Source organism: Bombina bombina, chromosome 5 (genome assembly GCF_027579735.1).
Source record: "Bombina bombina isolate aBomBom1 chromosome 5, aBomBom1.pri, whole genome shotgun sequence".
Classification (NCBI taxonomy): Eukaryota; Metazoa; Chordata; class Amphibia; order Anura; family Bombinatoridae; genus Bombina; species Bombina bombina.
The window spans coordinates 902,305,571-902,323,454 of NC_069503.1; the positions used below are offsets into that span (position 1 = coordinate 902,305,571).

At 38.5% G+C, this 17,884-nt stretch overlaps 1 protein-coding gene across 3 annotated transcripts in view; it reads left to right on the plus strand.

Moving 5' to 3' along the window:
* The window catches only part of FAM110B (family with sequence similarity 110 member B), a 433,945-nt gene extending 427,533 nt beyond the window's left edge, over positions 1-6,412 (plus strand). For all 3 annotated transcript variants that reach the window (XM_053715058.1, XM_053715060.1, XM_053715059.1), the window contains one exon: positions 3,747-6,412. In XM_053715058.1, coding sequence (XP_053571033.1) covers positions 4,065-5,177 — 1,113 coding nt within the window. In that variant the 5' untranslated portion in view covers positions 3,747-4,064 and the 3' untranslated portion in view covers positions 5,178-6,412. The remainder of the gene's footprint in view (positions 1-3,746) is intronic.
* The last annotated feature ends 11,472 nt before the right edge of the window (positions 6,413-17,884 follow it).

A 17,884-nucleotide genomic window follows, 5' to 3' on the forward strand; every position in this document is an offset into this window, starting at 1 on the left:
ATCCTAATATAGCTACAATATAAATTATAATTATATTATAGCTATTTTAGGATTAATATTTATTTTACAGGCAACTTTGTATTTATTTTAACCAGGTACAATAGCTATTAAATAGTTAAGAACTATTTAATAGCTACCTAGTTAAAATAATAACAAATTTACCTGTAAAATAAATCCTAACCTAAGATATAATTAAACTTAACACTACCCTATCAATAAAATAATTAAATAAACTACCTACAATTACCTACAATTAACCTAACACTACACTATCAATAAATTAATTAAACACAATTGCTACAAATAAATACAATTAAATAAACTATCTAAAGTACAAAAAATAAAAAAGAACTAAGTTACAAAAAAATAAAAAAATATTTACAAACATAAGAAAAATATTACAACAATTTTAAACTAATTACACCTACTCTAAGCCCCCTAATAAAATAACAAAGCCCCCCAAAATAAAAAATTCCCTACCCTATTCTAAATTAAAAAAGTTACAAGCTCTTTTACCTTACCAGCCCTGAACAGGGCCCTTTGCGGGGCATGCCCCAAGAATTTCAGCTCTTTTGCCTGTAAAAGAATAAATACAATACCCCCCCAACATTACAACCCACCACCCACATACCCCTAATCTAACCCAAACCCCCCTTAAATAAACCTAACACTAAGCCCCTGAAGATCTTCCTACCTTGTCTTCACCATCCAGGTATCACCGATCCGTCCTGGCTCCAACATCTTCATCCAACCCAAGCGGGGGTTGGCGATCCATAATCCGGTGCTGAAGAGGTCCAGAAGAGGCTCCAAAGTCTTCCTCCTATCCGGCAAGAAGAGGACATCCGGACCGGCAAACATCTTCTCCAAGCGGCATCTTCGATCTTCTTCCATCCGGTGCGGAGCGGGTCCATCTTGAAGCAGGCGACGCGGATCCATCCTCTTCTTCCGTTGTCTCCCGACTAATGACGGTTCCTTTAAGGGACGTCATCCAAGATGGCGTCCCTCGAATTCCGATTGGCTGATAGGATTCTATCAGCCAATCGGAATTAAGGTAGGAATTTTTTGATTGGCTGATGGAATCAGCCAATCAGAATCAAGTTCAATCCGATTGGCTGATCCAATCAGCCAATCAGATTGAGCTCGCATTCTATTGGCTGTTCCGATCAGCCAATAGAATGCGAGCTCAATCTGATTGGCTGATAATAGCTATTGTACCTGGTTAAAATAATTACAAAGTTGCCTGTAAAATAAATATTAATCCTAAAATAGCTACATTTATTTTACAGGTAAGTATTTAGCTTTAAATAGGAATCATTTATTTAATAAGAGTTAATTAATTTCGTTAGATGTAAATTATATTTAAGTTAGGGGGGTGTTAGGGTTAGGGTTAGACTTAGCGTTAGGGGTTAATACATTTATTAGAATAGCGGTGAGCTCCGATCGGAAGATATGGGGTTAATAATTGAAGGTAGGTGTCGGCGATGTTAGGGAGGGCAGATTAGGGGTTAATACTATTTATGATAGGGTTAGTGAGGCGGATTAGGGGTTAATAACTTTATTATAGTAGCGCTCAGGTCCGCTCGGCAGATTAGGAGTTAATAAGTGTAGGTAGGTGGCGGCGATGTTGGGAGCGGCAGATTAGGGGTTAATAAATATAATATAGGGGTCGGCGATGTTAGGGCAGCAGATTAGGGGTACATAGGGATAACGTAGGTTGCGGCGGTTTACGGAGCGGCAGATTAGGGGTTAAAAAAATATGCAGGGGTCAGCGATAGCGGGAGCGGCAGATTAGGGGTTAATAAGTGTAAGGTTAGGGGTGTTTAGACTCGGGGTACATGTTAGAGTGTTAGGTGCAGACGTAGGAAGTGTTTCCCCATAGGAAACAATGGGGCTGCGTTAGGAGCTGAACGCTGCTTTTTTGCAGGTGTTAGGTTTTTTTTCAGCTCAAACAGCCCCATTGTTTCCTATGGGAGAATCGTGCACGAGCACGTTTTTGAGGCCGGCCGCGTCCGTAAGCAACTCTGGTATCGAGAGTTGCATTTGCGGTAAAAATGCTCTACGCTCCTTTTTTGGAGCCTAACGCAGCATTTGTTTGAACTCTCGATACCAGAGTTAAATTTATGGTGCGGCCAGAAAAAAGCCCGCGGAGCGTTAACAGCCCTTTTACCGCCAAACTCCAAATCTAGGCCTTAGTGATTTGGGAGACATAAGTTATATTTTGTATTATTTAAATGTATTACAGTGTGCAATATAATTTATTACAGCATTTGTTTTTATACATGTATGTCAGAGCTTTAAAGGGACGTGAAACACATTTTCCTTTCATGATTCAGATAGAACATAGAATTTTAAACAACTTTTCAGTTTACATCTATTTTCAAATTTGCTCCATTCTCTTGGTATTTTGTTTAAGGAACAGCAATGCACTACTGGGAATTAGTGAGGGTGAGCCAGTCACAAAAGGTATATGTGTGTGTGCCCCCACCAATCAGCAGCTAGCACCAGTAGTGCAATGCTGCTCCTAAATCTACTTAGGTATGCTCGTCAACAAAGGATACTAAGATAATAAAGCAAATTTCATAATATACAACTACTACTAATAATAATAGCAGAAGTCTATAATAAGCTTATTTGTTTTGAGAGGCTCCTGGAATGTTACACATTTTGTTCAGCAACAGAAGCCCCCATATACTAAGGGCTACCTGTACTGTGAAATAAAGGCAATCCACTTCCAACAGATATTATGTTTATGTAGTCTTTGCCGCGATCTAGGTCTAGATGTGCTGAGGCTTCTGGGAGTGGGTTAGTCAGGGTCACAAAGATCAGGCTGGGAAACTGAGCTATGTTCATTCAGCAGTTTTAACAGTTTTAATTGACCACTGAACTGATGCATCAACCCTATAATAATATTGTGGTTGTCTTGTTTATTCAGCTTTACGTAAACTACTCAAAGAATTAAACTGCTCTGTCTTTTAAAGGGCAACTATTTCCTGACCATATCTAGTATGTACATAGATCATAATGTAAACACTCATTTACATTCCAGGATTGATTCATTCCTAATTAGGAATAAAATTAGTATTTACAATTCACTCATTGCCAAGAGAAAACATTAAAGTTACAATACAAAAAAGGTTATGTTCTGGGGTTTTTTTCTTTCTTGCAATCAAAAGCATAAGGTGTTAGTTTTAAGTTTCCTGTTAGTTATTCAGGTAACAAATTTGTTGGCATATTAAAAAAAAAAAAAAAACCTTATGTTTACCCCTTTACTGCCAGGAAAGACTTAAGATCATTGCTTTTTTTTTTATTGTTTCAGCATTTTTTGGAAGCGATGGTTAAGATATAGAAATCCTAATCCCATGCCTGATATAAATACTAGTAGTACGCTCAGGAAAACATTCATATTTTATGTATTAAAATTAAGTCTAATTTTTTTTACTAACTTTTTTATATCAAGTTATTTTATTATAGATAAAACCTGTTTTATGCTTTTGGGCATTTAGCTGTGATTTTGTTTGGTAACATTTTGTGCAGTTTCAAAAACGAGATGAATGTAATCTATAATAATTTAATCAAATGCATTGGATTGATTTGTCAGTGATTCCCTTCATTGAGATACAGAAAAGACAGCTTGTTAAAACCCACAGTACTGTTCAAAAGTGAGCTGAAATTGTACAATATTGCTGTGTTGCTATAGCTGTGATGTCACATGATACTAACACGTGATTGGTTGTTGTGTGTTTCAGATCTAAGCCTGTCGTTAAGCACAAAGAAAACAACGAGACTCCCACAACCTTCAGTGAGAATAAAGGATTCAGTTGAACAGATTAACACAGACTTTGGTCTGGTGTCCTTCTTGTGTACAAAGGCTGCTATTAAAAAAAGGAGAAAAAAAAGATACATAAGTGTTATTTAATAAGATGTGAGATGCAGAGCTGCTACTAGCACTTAAATTTCAAGATTCAGCTGCCATTCATTGTGCTTGATGCACATGTTTCTGCACAGTGCATTTAGACAATACAAGAAGAGAATCCAAAACGGCTGCGGGGGAACCTTCACCAAACATGCCTACAGAAACACTACAGACAGGTAGCATGGGGAAACCTGTTAGCCCAGCAGTTACTTTTACATCTGCTGTCCCTCTTCGTATATTGAACAAAGGACCTGACTATTTTCGCAGGCAGTCAGAACCTAATCCCAAAAGGCTCAGCGCAGTGGAGAGACTAGAAGCTGATAAGGCAAAATATGTCAAGAGCCAAGAGGTTATCAATGCCAAACAAGAGCCTGTGAAGCCAGCAATTCTTGCAAAGCCTCCTGTTTGCCCTGGAGCTAAGAGAGCTTTGAGTAGCCCGACCATGAAAATGTTTAACAATAATGCAAAGACTGAAAGCTGTGTACAAAGAGAGAATTTAAAGCTAGAGATACTTAAAAACATTATTAATAGTTCTGAAGGATCTAGTACTGGTTCTGTGCATAAGCAAAGTTCAAGAAACTGGCCTCCAGGTAAGTCTGATTCAGTTGACCTTAACCGGCATTCGTTTGCGGAATCCTTAAAGGTCTTCAGCACTCAAGGTCATGTCAACTCTCAAGACAGCAATTCAAACATCAGCAGAAGGCTTTTGGAGAAGTCAAAGGACACTTTTCTGCATGTTTCCCACAGTTCTTCAGACATTAGGAAAGTTACCAATTTGAAACAGATAAAAGCAATACCATGCAGCAGTTCAGCCCCACCCTTACCTCCAAAACCTAAACTTTCTACACTCACAACTCTAAAATCACCGGAGAACGAGATGTGCGAATCTGGATGTGGAGTAAGTCGCAGACCCTCACTTCAACGTTCCAAATCCGATTTAAGTGACAGATACTTTCGTGTTGATGCTGATGTCGAGAGATTCTTTAATTATTGTGGACTGGATCCTGAGGAGCTTGAAAATCTTGGAATGGAAAATTTTACAAGGGCTAATTCCGATATCATTTCTCTAAACTTTCGCAGTGCAAGCATGATCAGCTCAGACTGTGAACAGTCTCAGGATAGCAACAGTGACATTAGAAATGATGACAGTGCCAATGACCGCGTGCCATATGGCATTTCTGCAATAGAAAGAAATGCCAGAATTATAAAATGGTTGTACAGCATTAAGCAAGCTAGAGAGTCACAGAAGGTATCACATGTGTGAGAGAGCCAGCTATAACTTAAAGAAACTGTACCGTTGTCTGTGAATATTCAGTTGTGAAGGGTTGTAAAAGTCTACTTGAAGTCTTGTAAACTTTTCGAACTGCTCTATGTTGCTTGTTGTGCAATGTTTTCAAGTTGCATGCCTGTCAACACGTGAACTGACCTGGCTTCCACTTGAACAATGACTACAAAGCCTATTTAAATATGTTCCTCACTATCTGCCAAAAGTTTAAGACCAAGTAAAGTTAGAGGCTTTGTTTTAATGTTAAATTTGTTTACATGACAATGAAAGGTAGAAATTGGTCATAATATTCATTATTATTTTCACTTATATTCTTTGGTAACAGTATTTTTTTGGTTAATACTTTTTAGGGAAATTGTTGCTTTAAAATATTTAAAACAGATTGGTAGTAATATGTAATGCAAAGGTTGTATTTGCAAACTCATTTCATAACGTCTTTTTTTTTCCCCCCCATCAGGACAATCTCTAAAGTACTTTTTTTTTTTTTTTTCTTGTTGCTGTTTTGTTTTCTTAATAATTAATGGTATAACCATTCCTTATAATACAGAAACAAATGTATAGATGCGTTAGTATGGTATAACCAAGGAAAATATATTTTTGTATGTATTTTGTGTTTCCTAGTCTTAAACTTTTGACAAAAACAATGAGAACCAGTGTATAACTTACGTAAGTTGCCTTTTACTGAGCAAATCATTGCAACTCGATTTTATGTTTTTGTTTAAACATATTAAAGAGATTGTGAACAGAAAATGGAAATCTACAGCCATATCAGTATAAAGGAATTCTATTCAAAAAAAGCCTCAGAGCTGAAATTTAGCTGAAAGAACTATATTTGTTGTCTTGCATAATACATCTTGGTCTATCAGTGTTTTTTCCACTTGAGAATATTGTTGTGATAACAAAAGTAGCTACATTTCATTTCTCATGGCAGCTTTGTGCTGCATGTTGGGTTTTTTTCCCTCTTTTTGTCTTCCCAATGGGCAAGTAACTGGTTTTCTATCATGCAGGTCATTTTTTTTAATTGGAATCTGCTGGAACACATATTTAAAGTACTGTGGTTCAGAATTGTCTCAGAACTTTTGTGAACTTCATCAGGCCGAAATAAAAACCTTTTTTTATTGGTGTAAATGCTGTAATGATTTGTACATACTTCATTTGCTATCGAATCTTTGGGGGGAAAAAAGTGTTATGCTAATAAATAGCTCTTGTTTCAATTAAGGAGTTGTGTGGTTTGTATTCTACCAAAAACATATACATGGAGAAAAACCTTTATCTAAACTGCTTGGGATCGGAAAAGGTTTGGATTTCTGAATAGATACAGATATTTTCATCTGTAAAATTGGACAGCTTGGAAAGAGGATGGGACCAAATGTAAGAAACAAAATCTAAAGTCACTTGCGCAAAATTTACATGTCAAAATGCAGCTTATACTGTACATGCAACCTAAAGAAATTTTAAATTATTTTTAATGCTTTTTGTATACATAGTTCTATCAGAAAGATAGTACAGTTCTGTAATCAGAAAGGAAGTAGTTATTTTTTAAAATAAATATACACTAGCATTTGTATGTTATAGCACAAAAAAACACAGGCAGGACAGATTTTGACTTACTGGCGGAGGAAAATGGTAACTTTTAATAATTTGTATTTTTTTTTAAAAATGAAAATCAGGATTTTGGAATTCTGGAATTTGGGGTTTGTGCCTGTATTGTACAGCCCTTGTAGAATGTTGCTTCATTCTCTCTTGTTTCTGTTTAGAGCAATCTAAGATATAACAATATAAGATATAACAATAATGAAACTTATGCACTTACAGTCCTATATATGTTAACCCTGTATCGGTGCAAGGAGTCTCAGTGAGTTTAACATTTCTAATCTTTAAATCCTTTCAATGCACTATCTCCTTGTGGACTGGAAGGGACATATCAGATCCATCAGCCAATAGGTCAGATCCATAAGCCAATAGGGTTCAAGCCGATATTGTCACATCAGTCTAATTGGTTATAACAAATGATGAGTCTACATATCATACTAGTGCATAAGGGCCAAACAGTTATTATAACAATTTTTTTTCACTTCTTCATGTCAGAGCACTTTCCATTATGTTATTACAAGTGCTCAAATCGCAAGCCCAAATTTTTGCAATAACAAGCGTTTGCGCAAATTAGGGATTACATATAAAATGCTATTGTACAAACTGAAATTTAAACTTTAAAAAGAAAAACATTAAACAGTAGATGCATAATGGATGGATCTGATACGTCACTTCTGGTCCACGAGCACATAGTGTAAATTAGGTGTTTTTGAGAAAGCTACTAAGAGAAATGTGTCAGGGTAAGAATAACAACCATTCACACAAAAATATATACAGGAACAAATTGTATAGTTAAGGTACATAAAAATTTGTAATAAAATTCTTCACCAAAAGTTTTATTTCTCTTACTTGAGTATTCAGTCCACGGATTCATCCTTACTTGTGGGATATTCTCAATCCCTACAGGAAGTGGCAAAGAGAGCACACAGCAAAGCTGTCCATATAGCTCCCCTCAGGCTCCGCCCCCCCCAGTCATTCTCTTTGCCGCTCTAACAAGTAGCATCTCCACGGGAGGGTAAAGAGTTTGTGGTGTTAGATTTGTAGTTTTTATTTCTTCAATCAAGAGTTTGTTATTTTAAAATAGTGCCGGTTTGTACTATTTACTCTGAGGCAGAAAGTGATGAAGATTTCTGCTGAGAGGAAAAAGATTTTAGCATGTTTTAACTAAAATCCATTGCTGTTCCCACACAGGACTGTTGAGTACCGGAGAACTTCAGTTGGGGGGAACAGTTTGCAGGCTTAACTGCTTAAGGTATGCTCAGTCATTTATTTCTAACAAGACCTGGTAATGCTAGAAGACTGACAGAAATCCCCATGAGGGAAGGTAAGCCATTTTCTGAAACTCAGTATAGAAGGATGGCTTCAGTTAAGGGCTTAAATACTGGTAGACACTGTGATGGGCTAAATCGATTATTTTATTAATGGAATCTTAGATTTATTTAAGTGTTTGAAACGTTGTAAACACTTTTTGGGGGTTTTATTTCGCCTGGCATATTATCAGACGCCTAGTCTGACTCAGGAAGGCCCCATAACTCTGGACTGAAGAGGGAGGGGGCCTCATTTTCGTGCCTCAGTTGCGCAGTTGATTTTCAAGACAGCTCATGCAGCTTCATGTGTAGAGTCCTGAGAGTGCAGGAGGACATCAAGAAGGCTTATATTTCTGCTACAAATAACCAGGAAATTATTGTTCCTTCTCTGTGTCCTAATCCAGTTTCTAGGAAGGAACGACTTTTACACAATCTTGACGTGGTTCGTGCTTTAAAGTTCTATTTAAAAGCGACTAAAGATTTCAGACAAACATCATCCTTGTTTGTCGTCTACTCTGGTAAGAGGAGAGGTCAGAAAGCGACTGCTACCTCTCTTTCCTTTTGGCTGAAAAGCATCATCAGATTGGTTTATGAGACTGCTGGACAGCAGCCTCCCAAACGAATTACAGCTCATTCCACCAGAGCTGTGGCTTCCACATGGACTTTTAAGAATGAGTCTTCTGTTGAACAGATTTGTAAGGCAGCGACTTGGTCTTCACTGCATACATTCGCCAAATTTTACAAATTCAATACTTTTGCTTCTTCGGAGGCTATTTTTGGGAGAAAGGTTTTGCAAGCAGTGGTGCCTTCTGTTTAGGTTACCTGACTTGTTCCCTCCCTTCATCCGTGTCCTATTGCTTTGGTATTGGTATCCCACAAGTAAAGATGAATCCGTGGACTGAATACACCAAGTAAGAGAAAACAGAATTTATGCTTACCTGATAAATTTCTTTCTCTTACGGTGTATTCAGTCCACGGCCCGCCCTGACATTTAAGTCAGGTTCAAATTTAATTTAAAATAACTACAGTCACCACTGCACCCTATGGTTCTCCTTTTTCTCCTAACCGTCGGTCGAATGACTGGGGGGGGCGGAGCCTGAGGGGAGCTATATGTACAGCTTTGCTGTGTGCTCTCTTTGCCACGTCCTGTAGGGATTGAGAATATCCCACAAGTAAGGATGAATCTGTGGACTGAATACACCGTAAGAGAAAGAAATTCATCAGGTAAGCATAAATTCTGTTTTTATCAAAAATGTTAAATTTGTATTTAAATTACTCTGGAATAAATTGTATTAAATATGCCCAGCTTAAATTGTGACTTGAAGTGAATGTCGACTTTCATGATAAAGTGCCTGTTTTTTTAAACAAAAACTATTAAAAACAGGGGCACTTTCATTCATGAAAGTTTACATTGCACCGGATATTACAAATACTTACCTTCTTCTCCTTAAACGCTGGATCGCCAATCCCATGCCTGCAGGTCCTCTGTACTTCCTCCAATCACGGCTTTCCCCCCCCCCCAGGAACGTTCATCTGGTGAGGCCACGCTGTGATTTGGAGGAAGCCGTTTTTGTCATTGCTGTGTAAGTACAGCAGGAAGAAGCAGGCGGGGGCATCGGCGATCCAGCGTTTCAGGAGAAGAAGGTAAGTATTTGTAAAATCCAGTGCAATGTAAACTTTCATGAATGAAAGTGCCCCTGTTTTTAATAGTTTTTTTTTTTTTTTAAACACAGGGCACTTTATCATGAAAATTGACATTCACTTTAAGTACACAGGATGTGCAAAAATCACTTAAAAATCCGTACTTTTAAGTACAAAATTGAAAGGGTAATTGTTGTTTTCGTAAAATAGGCTAAACATAGACGTAAATGAAATTGTCTCTCTACAGATCTGTTTTTTATTTTTATTAATGGCTTGGAGCAATGAATAAATAGCAACATCTCTACAAAGATGATACAAAGTTGTGTAAGGTCATTAGGTCAGTGCAGGATTTAATTGCTTTATAATGGGATTTGCAAAAATTAGAAGAATGGACAGTTAAATGGAAAATTAGATTTATTACTGGTAAATGCAAGGTTCTACATTTTGGAAGGAAACCTAAGCAGGCAACCTATTATTTAAATGGGACTAGACTTGGTAAAACAGAGGAGGAAAGGGATTTGACATTACTTATAGATAACAAGCTAAAGATGGGTGCACAATGCAGGAGCAGTGGCTTCTAAGGCTAATAAGATACTAGCATGTATTAAAGGACTAGTAAATACAGTAGATTTGCATAATCAACAAATGCATTATAGCAAGATAATGCAAAATCACTTAGTCTGAGCTTCAAATGAGTAGCAGATTTTTTTTCCTGACAAATTTTAAAGTTATATTTATGTATTTCATGTAATTGGCAAGAGTCCATGAGCTAGTGACGTTTGGGATATACACTCCTACCAGGAGGGGCAAAGTTTCCCAAACCTCAAAATGCCTATAAATACACCCCTCACCACACCCACAGTTTTACAAACTTTGCCTCCTATGGAGGTGGTGAAGTAAGTTTGTGCTTGATTTTGATGTTTTCTTTTGCAAGATGTACCGAGTCCACGGTTTCATCCTTACTTGTGGGATATTATCCTTCCTAACAGGAAGTGGCAAAGAGAGCACCCACAGCAGAGCTGTCTATATAGCTCCCCCCTTAACTCCACCGCCCAGTCATTCTCTTTGCCGGCTCTAAGCAGGAAGGTTAAAGTGAAAGAGGTGATAAACTGTTAGTTTTTATTTTTCTTCAAGCAAGAGTTTTTATTTTTAAATGGTACCGGTGTGTACTATTTACTCTCAGGCAGGAGATGGATGAAGATTTCTGCCTAGAGGATGATGATCTTAGCATTTGTAACTAAGGTCCGCTGCTGTTCCCACAGAGGCTGAGGAGTACAGGAAAACTTCAGTGTGAGGAACGGTTTCTTGCTATACAGCAATGAGGTATGTTCAGTCATTTTTTCTGGAGAGACTGTGATATATCAGAAAGGCTGACAGTATCCCTACTCAGTTTGAAAGCTATTATCAAACGGTTGTGTGTTTTGGGAAGTGCTGTTAATAATCCTTTAAGGGACGACTGTATTGAGGGTACACTTGGCTTTTTGGGGTTTTTAGAACCCACATAGCTGGTAAAACGCTTGGTGTATTTTTTTTTGGAGGCCTTAGTAACATCGAGTGAGATGGGCGGGGCCTAATTTTGCACAGTTAATCTCTCCTGACAAGCAGCAAGCTACCACACCAGAGGGTCCTGGTGAACTTCTTGGGCCAAATTGAAGCTTTATTCCCTCATTGCCAATCCCTAGGGGCAGGTAGGCGCCACAGCAGAGCTGTGGCAAGGTGCTGACAGGGTTTTTGCCAGTTTTTGACACTTGTCAATCCGGTTTTCATATTTGGGGGTTAATTGCTTAATTTACTTGTGGTGCTATTTTCCTAAAGCTTGTGGAATCTACTGTAAAAATTTCTAAAAATTTGAGGTATTTTTAAGCAGTATTGCAGTTTGTGTATGCCTTTTTTTCTCTTAAAGGCACAGTATCGTTTTTGGTAATTATTGTTTTTTCACTGAATAAAGTGTTTTCCAAGCTTGCTTGTCTCATTACTAGCCTGTTCAACATGTCTGACATTGAGGAAACTCCTTGCTCAATATGTTTAGAAGCCATTGTGGTACCCCCTCTTAGAATGTGTCCCACATGTACTGAAATGTCTATAAATACCAAACAGCATATTTTGACTTATAAGAGTTTGGCACTGGATGATTCTCAGACAGAAGGAAATCAGGTTATGCCATCTAGTTCTCCCCAAGTGTCACAACCAGTAACGCCCGCACAAGCGACGCCAAGTACCTCTAGTGCGTCTAATTCTTTCACCTTGCAAGATATGGCCACAGTTATGAATTCTACCCTCACAGAGGTTTTATCTAAACTGCCTGGGTTGCAAGGGAAGCGCAGTATCTCTGAGTTAAGAACTAATGCTGAGCCTTCTGACGCTTTAGTAGCCGTATCCGATGTACCCTCACAATGTTCAGAGATAGGGGTGAGGAACTTGCTGTCTGAGGGAGAGATTTCTGATTCAGGAAAGATGTTCCCTCAGACAGATTCAGATGTGACGGCATTTAAATTTAAGCTAGAACACCTCCGCTTATTGCTCAGGGAGGTTTTAGCGACTCTGGATGATTGTGACCCTATTGTAGTTCCAGAGAAATTGTGTAAAATGGACAAATATTTAGAGGTTCCTGTCTACACTGATGTTTTTCCAGGCCCCCGAGAAGGATTTCGGACATTGTTACTAAGGAGTGGGATAGACCAGGTATTCCGTTCGCTCCCCCTCCTATTTTTAAGATGATGTTTCCCATATCTTACACCATGCGGGACTCATGGCAGACGGTCCCTAAGGTGGAGGGAGCTATTTCTACCCTGGCTAAGCGTACAACTATACCTATTGAGGACAGTTGTGCTTTCAAAGATCCTATGGATAAAAAATTAGAGGGTCTCCTAAAGAAAATTTTTGTTCATCAGGGTTTTCTTCTCCAGCCTATAGCAACCACTGCAGCTGCCTTTTGGTTCGAGGCTCTGGAAGAGGCTCTTCAGTTGGAGACCCCATTAGATGATATTCTGGATAGAATTAGGGCTCTTAAGCTAGCTAATTCTTTCATTACAGACGCCGCTTTTCATCTGGCTAAATTAGCGGCAAAGAATTCAGGTTTTGCCATTTTAGCGCGTAGAACGTTATGGCTTAAGTCCTGGTCTGCTGATGTGTCATCAAAATCTAAGCTTTTCACCATCCCTTTCAAGGGTAAGACCCTATTCGGGCCTGAACTGAAAGAGATCATTTCAGATATCACTGGAGGGACGGGTTATGCCCTCCCTCAGGATAAGTCAAATAAGATGAGGACCAAACAAAATAATTTTCGTTCATTTCGAAACTTCAAAGGTGGTCCCGCTTTCCCTTTTCCTGCTGCAAGGCAAGAGGGGAACTTTGCTCAATCCAAGCCAGTCTGGAAACCTAACCAGGCTTGGAACAAAGGTAAACAGGCCAAGAAGCCTGCTGCTGCCACCAAGACAGCATGAAGGGGTAGCCCCCGATCCGGGAGCGGATGTAGTAGGGTGCAGACTTTCTTTAGGTGTGAATGGAGTAAGTAGAGCGCTGGAAACAGTGATTCCAAACACCTCACAGTAAATAAGTCCTTCAGACTAATTTTGTGTTTATACGAAAATGGGGGAGTGGGGCATGAGGGCGCTAGTGAAAGCTTAAGAAATCTAATTAGTGAATGTTTCACACAATATGTGTCTGTGTAGTCAATATCTGCTCGACTAATTACTCTGAATATATAAAACCAATTTTTTACCAGTGTTTATTTATATGAGTATATAGTTTGTGTTGTATAACGTTTTAAGATATAGTTTGACCATAAAAAATGTGAATGAAGTGCACTGTGTAATGAATCTTGTGCACCCAAAATTCTTTGATTATTAATATACAATACTATATAGAATCAATGCTACTCCTGGAAATTTCATACGTCTTAGATTTCGTGTTCCAAAATGTGTTCACTTACAAATTCTAAATATATCGATGTTCCAAAGTATCTAAATTCAAATACTCTATAGGTATCTCTATTTCATACAAATATATACCAAAAAACAAAGAGGAGAATAAATCTTAATAAAAGTTATTTATTATAACAATATAAAATCAGATTTGATAAAGGGACGTCTCCCCAAAATGTAAAAAATAAAAACTAATATCTAATAACAATGGAATCTAAATCCTTAATAATTTCTTGCAGCTCTGTATAACAAGGGAGTCTTTGCCATCAGATTTCTGAATTTCCAATTGCCGTATTTTCTTGACAGAAATATTTCTTGTTATGGCAATTTAAAGTTGTTACAAAGTCAGTAAGGTTGTATAGTATGCAGTCCGAGACTTAGCGGTTCAAAGTAAGGCTAGATGAATGTTATGATACTTAGCGTATGAGTTACCTTCTCCCTTACAGCCGGTTCAGTCACTGCTGTTTTCCTCGATGCGACTGCAAACTCAGACCCGCCGCGTGTAGTCGGCGTCTGACGTCACTGCCTGGTCTTTGATCTTCTGAATCCGTTACTAAGTAACAATTTGGCTCTTTCACTTTTCAGAGCCTCTGTGTTCCAACAAGATCCTGCACTTAGTGTTGTACACACAGGAAAGGGATGCTTGAGAGATGTTATGTGGTAGTTGTTAGTAGTAGAAAATAACCCGGGTTATACTGTCATAACAGTTTTCCAATTGCTTAGAATAAAAAGCTTTTTGAACAGTCACTTAGTACCACTGAGGGTCACAGGAATCGCTGGAAGCCACCAAGGGTCACAAGGGTCGACGCGTTTCGCTCTTATTCAGAGCTTTATCAAGGATCTTGATAAAGCTCTGAATAAGAGCGAAACGCGTCGACCCTTGTGACCCTTGGTGGCTTCCAGCGATTCCTGTGACCCTCAGTGGTACTAAGTGACTGTTCAAAAAGCTTTTTATTCTAAGCAATTGGAAAACTGTTATGACAGTATAACCCGGGTTATTTTCTACTACTAACAACTACCACATAACATCTCTCAAGCATCCCTTTCCTGCGTGTACAACACTAAGTGCAGGATCTTGTTGGAACACAGAGGCTCTGAAAAGTGAAAGAGCCAAATTGTTACTTAGTAACGGATTCAGAAGATCAAAGACCAGGCAGTGACGTCAGACGCCGACTACACGCGGCGGGTCTGAGTTTGCAGTCGCATCGAGGAAAACAGCAGTGACTGAACCGGCTGTAAGGGAGAAGGTAACTCATACGCTAAGTATCATAACATTCATCTAGCCTTACTTTGAACCGCTAAGTCTGGGACTGCATACTATACAACCTTACTGACTTTGTAACAACTTTAAATTGCCATAACAAGAAATATTTCTGTCAAGAAAATACGGCAATTGGAAATTCTTAGAAATCTGATGGCAAAGACTCCCTTGTTATACAGAGCTGCAAGAAATTATTAAGGATTTAGATTCCATTGTTATTAGATATTAGTTTTTATTTTTTACATTTTGGGGAGACGTCCCTTTATCAAATCTGATTTTATATTGTTATAATAAATAACTTTTATTAAGATTTATTCTCCTCTTTGTTTTTTGGTATATATTTGTATGAAATAGAGATACCTATAGAGTATTTGAATTTAGATACTTTGGAACATCGATATATTTAGAATTTGTAAGTGAACACATTTTGGAACACGAAATCTAAGACGTATGAAATTTCCAGGAGTAGCATTGATTCTATATAGTATTGTATATTAATAATCAAAGAATTTTGGGTGCACAAGATTCATTACACAGTGCACTTCATTCACATTTTTTATGGTCATACTATATCTTAAAACGTTATACAACACAAACTATATACTCATATAAATAAACACTGGTAAAAAATTGGTTTTATATATTCAGAGTAATTAGTCGAGCAGATATTGACTACACAGACACATATTGTGTGAAACATTCACTAATTAGATTTCTTAAGCTTTCACTAGCGCCCTCACGCCCCACTCCCCCATTTTCGTGCAGACTTTCTTTCTTTGCTCAGGCTTGGGCAAGAGACGTGGGTGGAAGGTGAACGTAAAAAAGAGTTCTCTTTCTCCAACATAGGTGTGTCCGGTCCACGGCGTCATCCTTACTTGTGGGATATTCTCTTCCCCAACAGGAAATGGCAAAGAGCCCAGCAAAGCTGGTCACATGATCCCTCCTAGGCTCCGCCTACCCCAGTCATTCTCTTTGCCGTTGTACAGGCAACATCTCCACGGAGATGGCTTAGAGTTTTTTAGTGTTTAACTGTAGTTTTTATTATTCAATCAAGAGTTTGTTATTTTAAAATAGTGCTGGTATGTACTATTTACTCTGAAACAGAAAAGAGATGAAGATTTCTGTTTGTATGAGGAAAATGATTTTAGCAACCGTTACTAAAATCCATGGCTGTTCCACACAGGACTGTTGAGAGGAATTAACTTCAGTTGGGGGAACAGTGAGCAGTCTTTTGCTGCTTGAGGTATGACACATTCTAACAAGACGATGTAATGCTGGAAGCTGTCATTTTCCCTATGGGATCCGGTAAGCCATTTTTATTCACACAGTAAATAAGGGCTTCACAAGGGCTTATTAAGACTGTAGACATTTTCTGGGCTAAATCGATCATATTTACACATATTTAGCCTTGAGGAATCATTTAATCTGGGTATTTTTTGTAAAATAATATCGGCAGGCACTGTTTTAGACACTTTATTCTATTGGGGCTTTCCCTAATCATAGTCAGAGCCTCATTTTCGCGCCGGTATGGCGCACTTGTTTTTGAGAACAGCATGACATGCAGCTGCATGTGTGTGGAGCTCTGATACATAGAAAAGTCTTTCTGAAGGCATTATTTGGTATCGTATTCCCCTTTGGGCTTGGTTGGGTCTCAGCAAAGCAGATTCCAGGGACTGTAAAGGGGTTAAATATAAAAACGGCTCCGGTTCCGTTATTTTAAGGGTTAAAGCTTCCAAATTTGGTGTGCAATACTTTTAAGGCTTTAAGACACTGTGGTGAAATTTTGGTGAATTTTGAACAATTCCTTCATACTTTTTCGCAATTGCAGTAATAAAGTGTGTTCAGTTTAAAATTTAAAGTGACAGTAACGGTTTTATTTTAAAACGTTTTTTGTGCTTTGTTATCAAGATTATGCCTGTTTAACATGTCTGAACTACCAGATAGATTGTGTTCTGACTGTGGGGAAGCCAAGGTTCCTTCTCATTAAAATAGATGTGATTTATGTCATAATAAATTTAGTAAAAATGATGCCCAAGATGATTCCTCAAGTGAGGGGAGTAAGCATGGTACTGCATCATCCCCTCCTTCGTCTACACCAGTTTTGCCCATACAGGAGGCCCCTAGTACATCTAGCGCGCCAATACTCCTTACTATGCAACAATTAACGGCTGTAATGGATAATTCTATCAAAAACATTTTAGCCAATATGCCCACTTATCAGCGAAAGTGCGACTGCTCTGTTTTAGAAAATACTGAAGAGCATGAGGCCGCTGATGATATTGTTTCTGAAGGGCCCCTACACCAGTCTGAGGGGGCCAGGGAGGTTTTGTCTGAGGGAGAAATTTCAGATTCAGGAAAAATTTCTCAACAAGCTGAACCTGATGTGATTACTTTTAAATTTAAGTTGGAACATCTCCGTGCTCTGCTTAAGGAGGTGTTATCCAATTTGGATGATTGTGATTATCTGGTCATTCCAGAAACACTATGTAAAATGGACAAGTTCCTAGAGGCCCCGGGGCCCCCCGAAGCTTTTCCTATACTCAAGCGGGTGGCGTACATTGTTAATAAAGAATGGGACAGGCCCGGTGTACCTTTCGTACCTCCCCCCATATTTAAAAAATTGTTTCCTATAGTCGACCCCAGAAAGGACTTATGGCAGACAGTCCCCAAGGTCGAGGGGGCGGTTTCTACTCTAAACAAGCGCACCACTATACCCATAGAAGATAGTTGTGCTTTCCAAGATCCTATGGATAAAAAATTAGAAGGTTTGCTAAAAAAGATGTTTGTTCAGCAAGGTTACCTTCTACAACCAATTGCATGCATTGTCCCTGTCACTACAGCCGCGTGTTTCTGGTGCGATGAGCTAGAAAAGGCGATTATTAGTAATTCTTCTTCTTATGAGGAGATTATGGACAGAATTCGTGCTCTTAAATTGGCTAATTCTTTCACCCTAGACGCCAC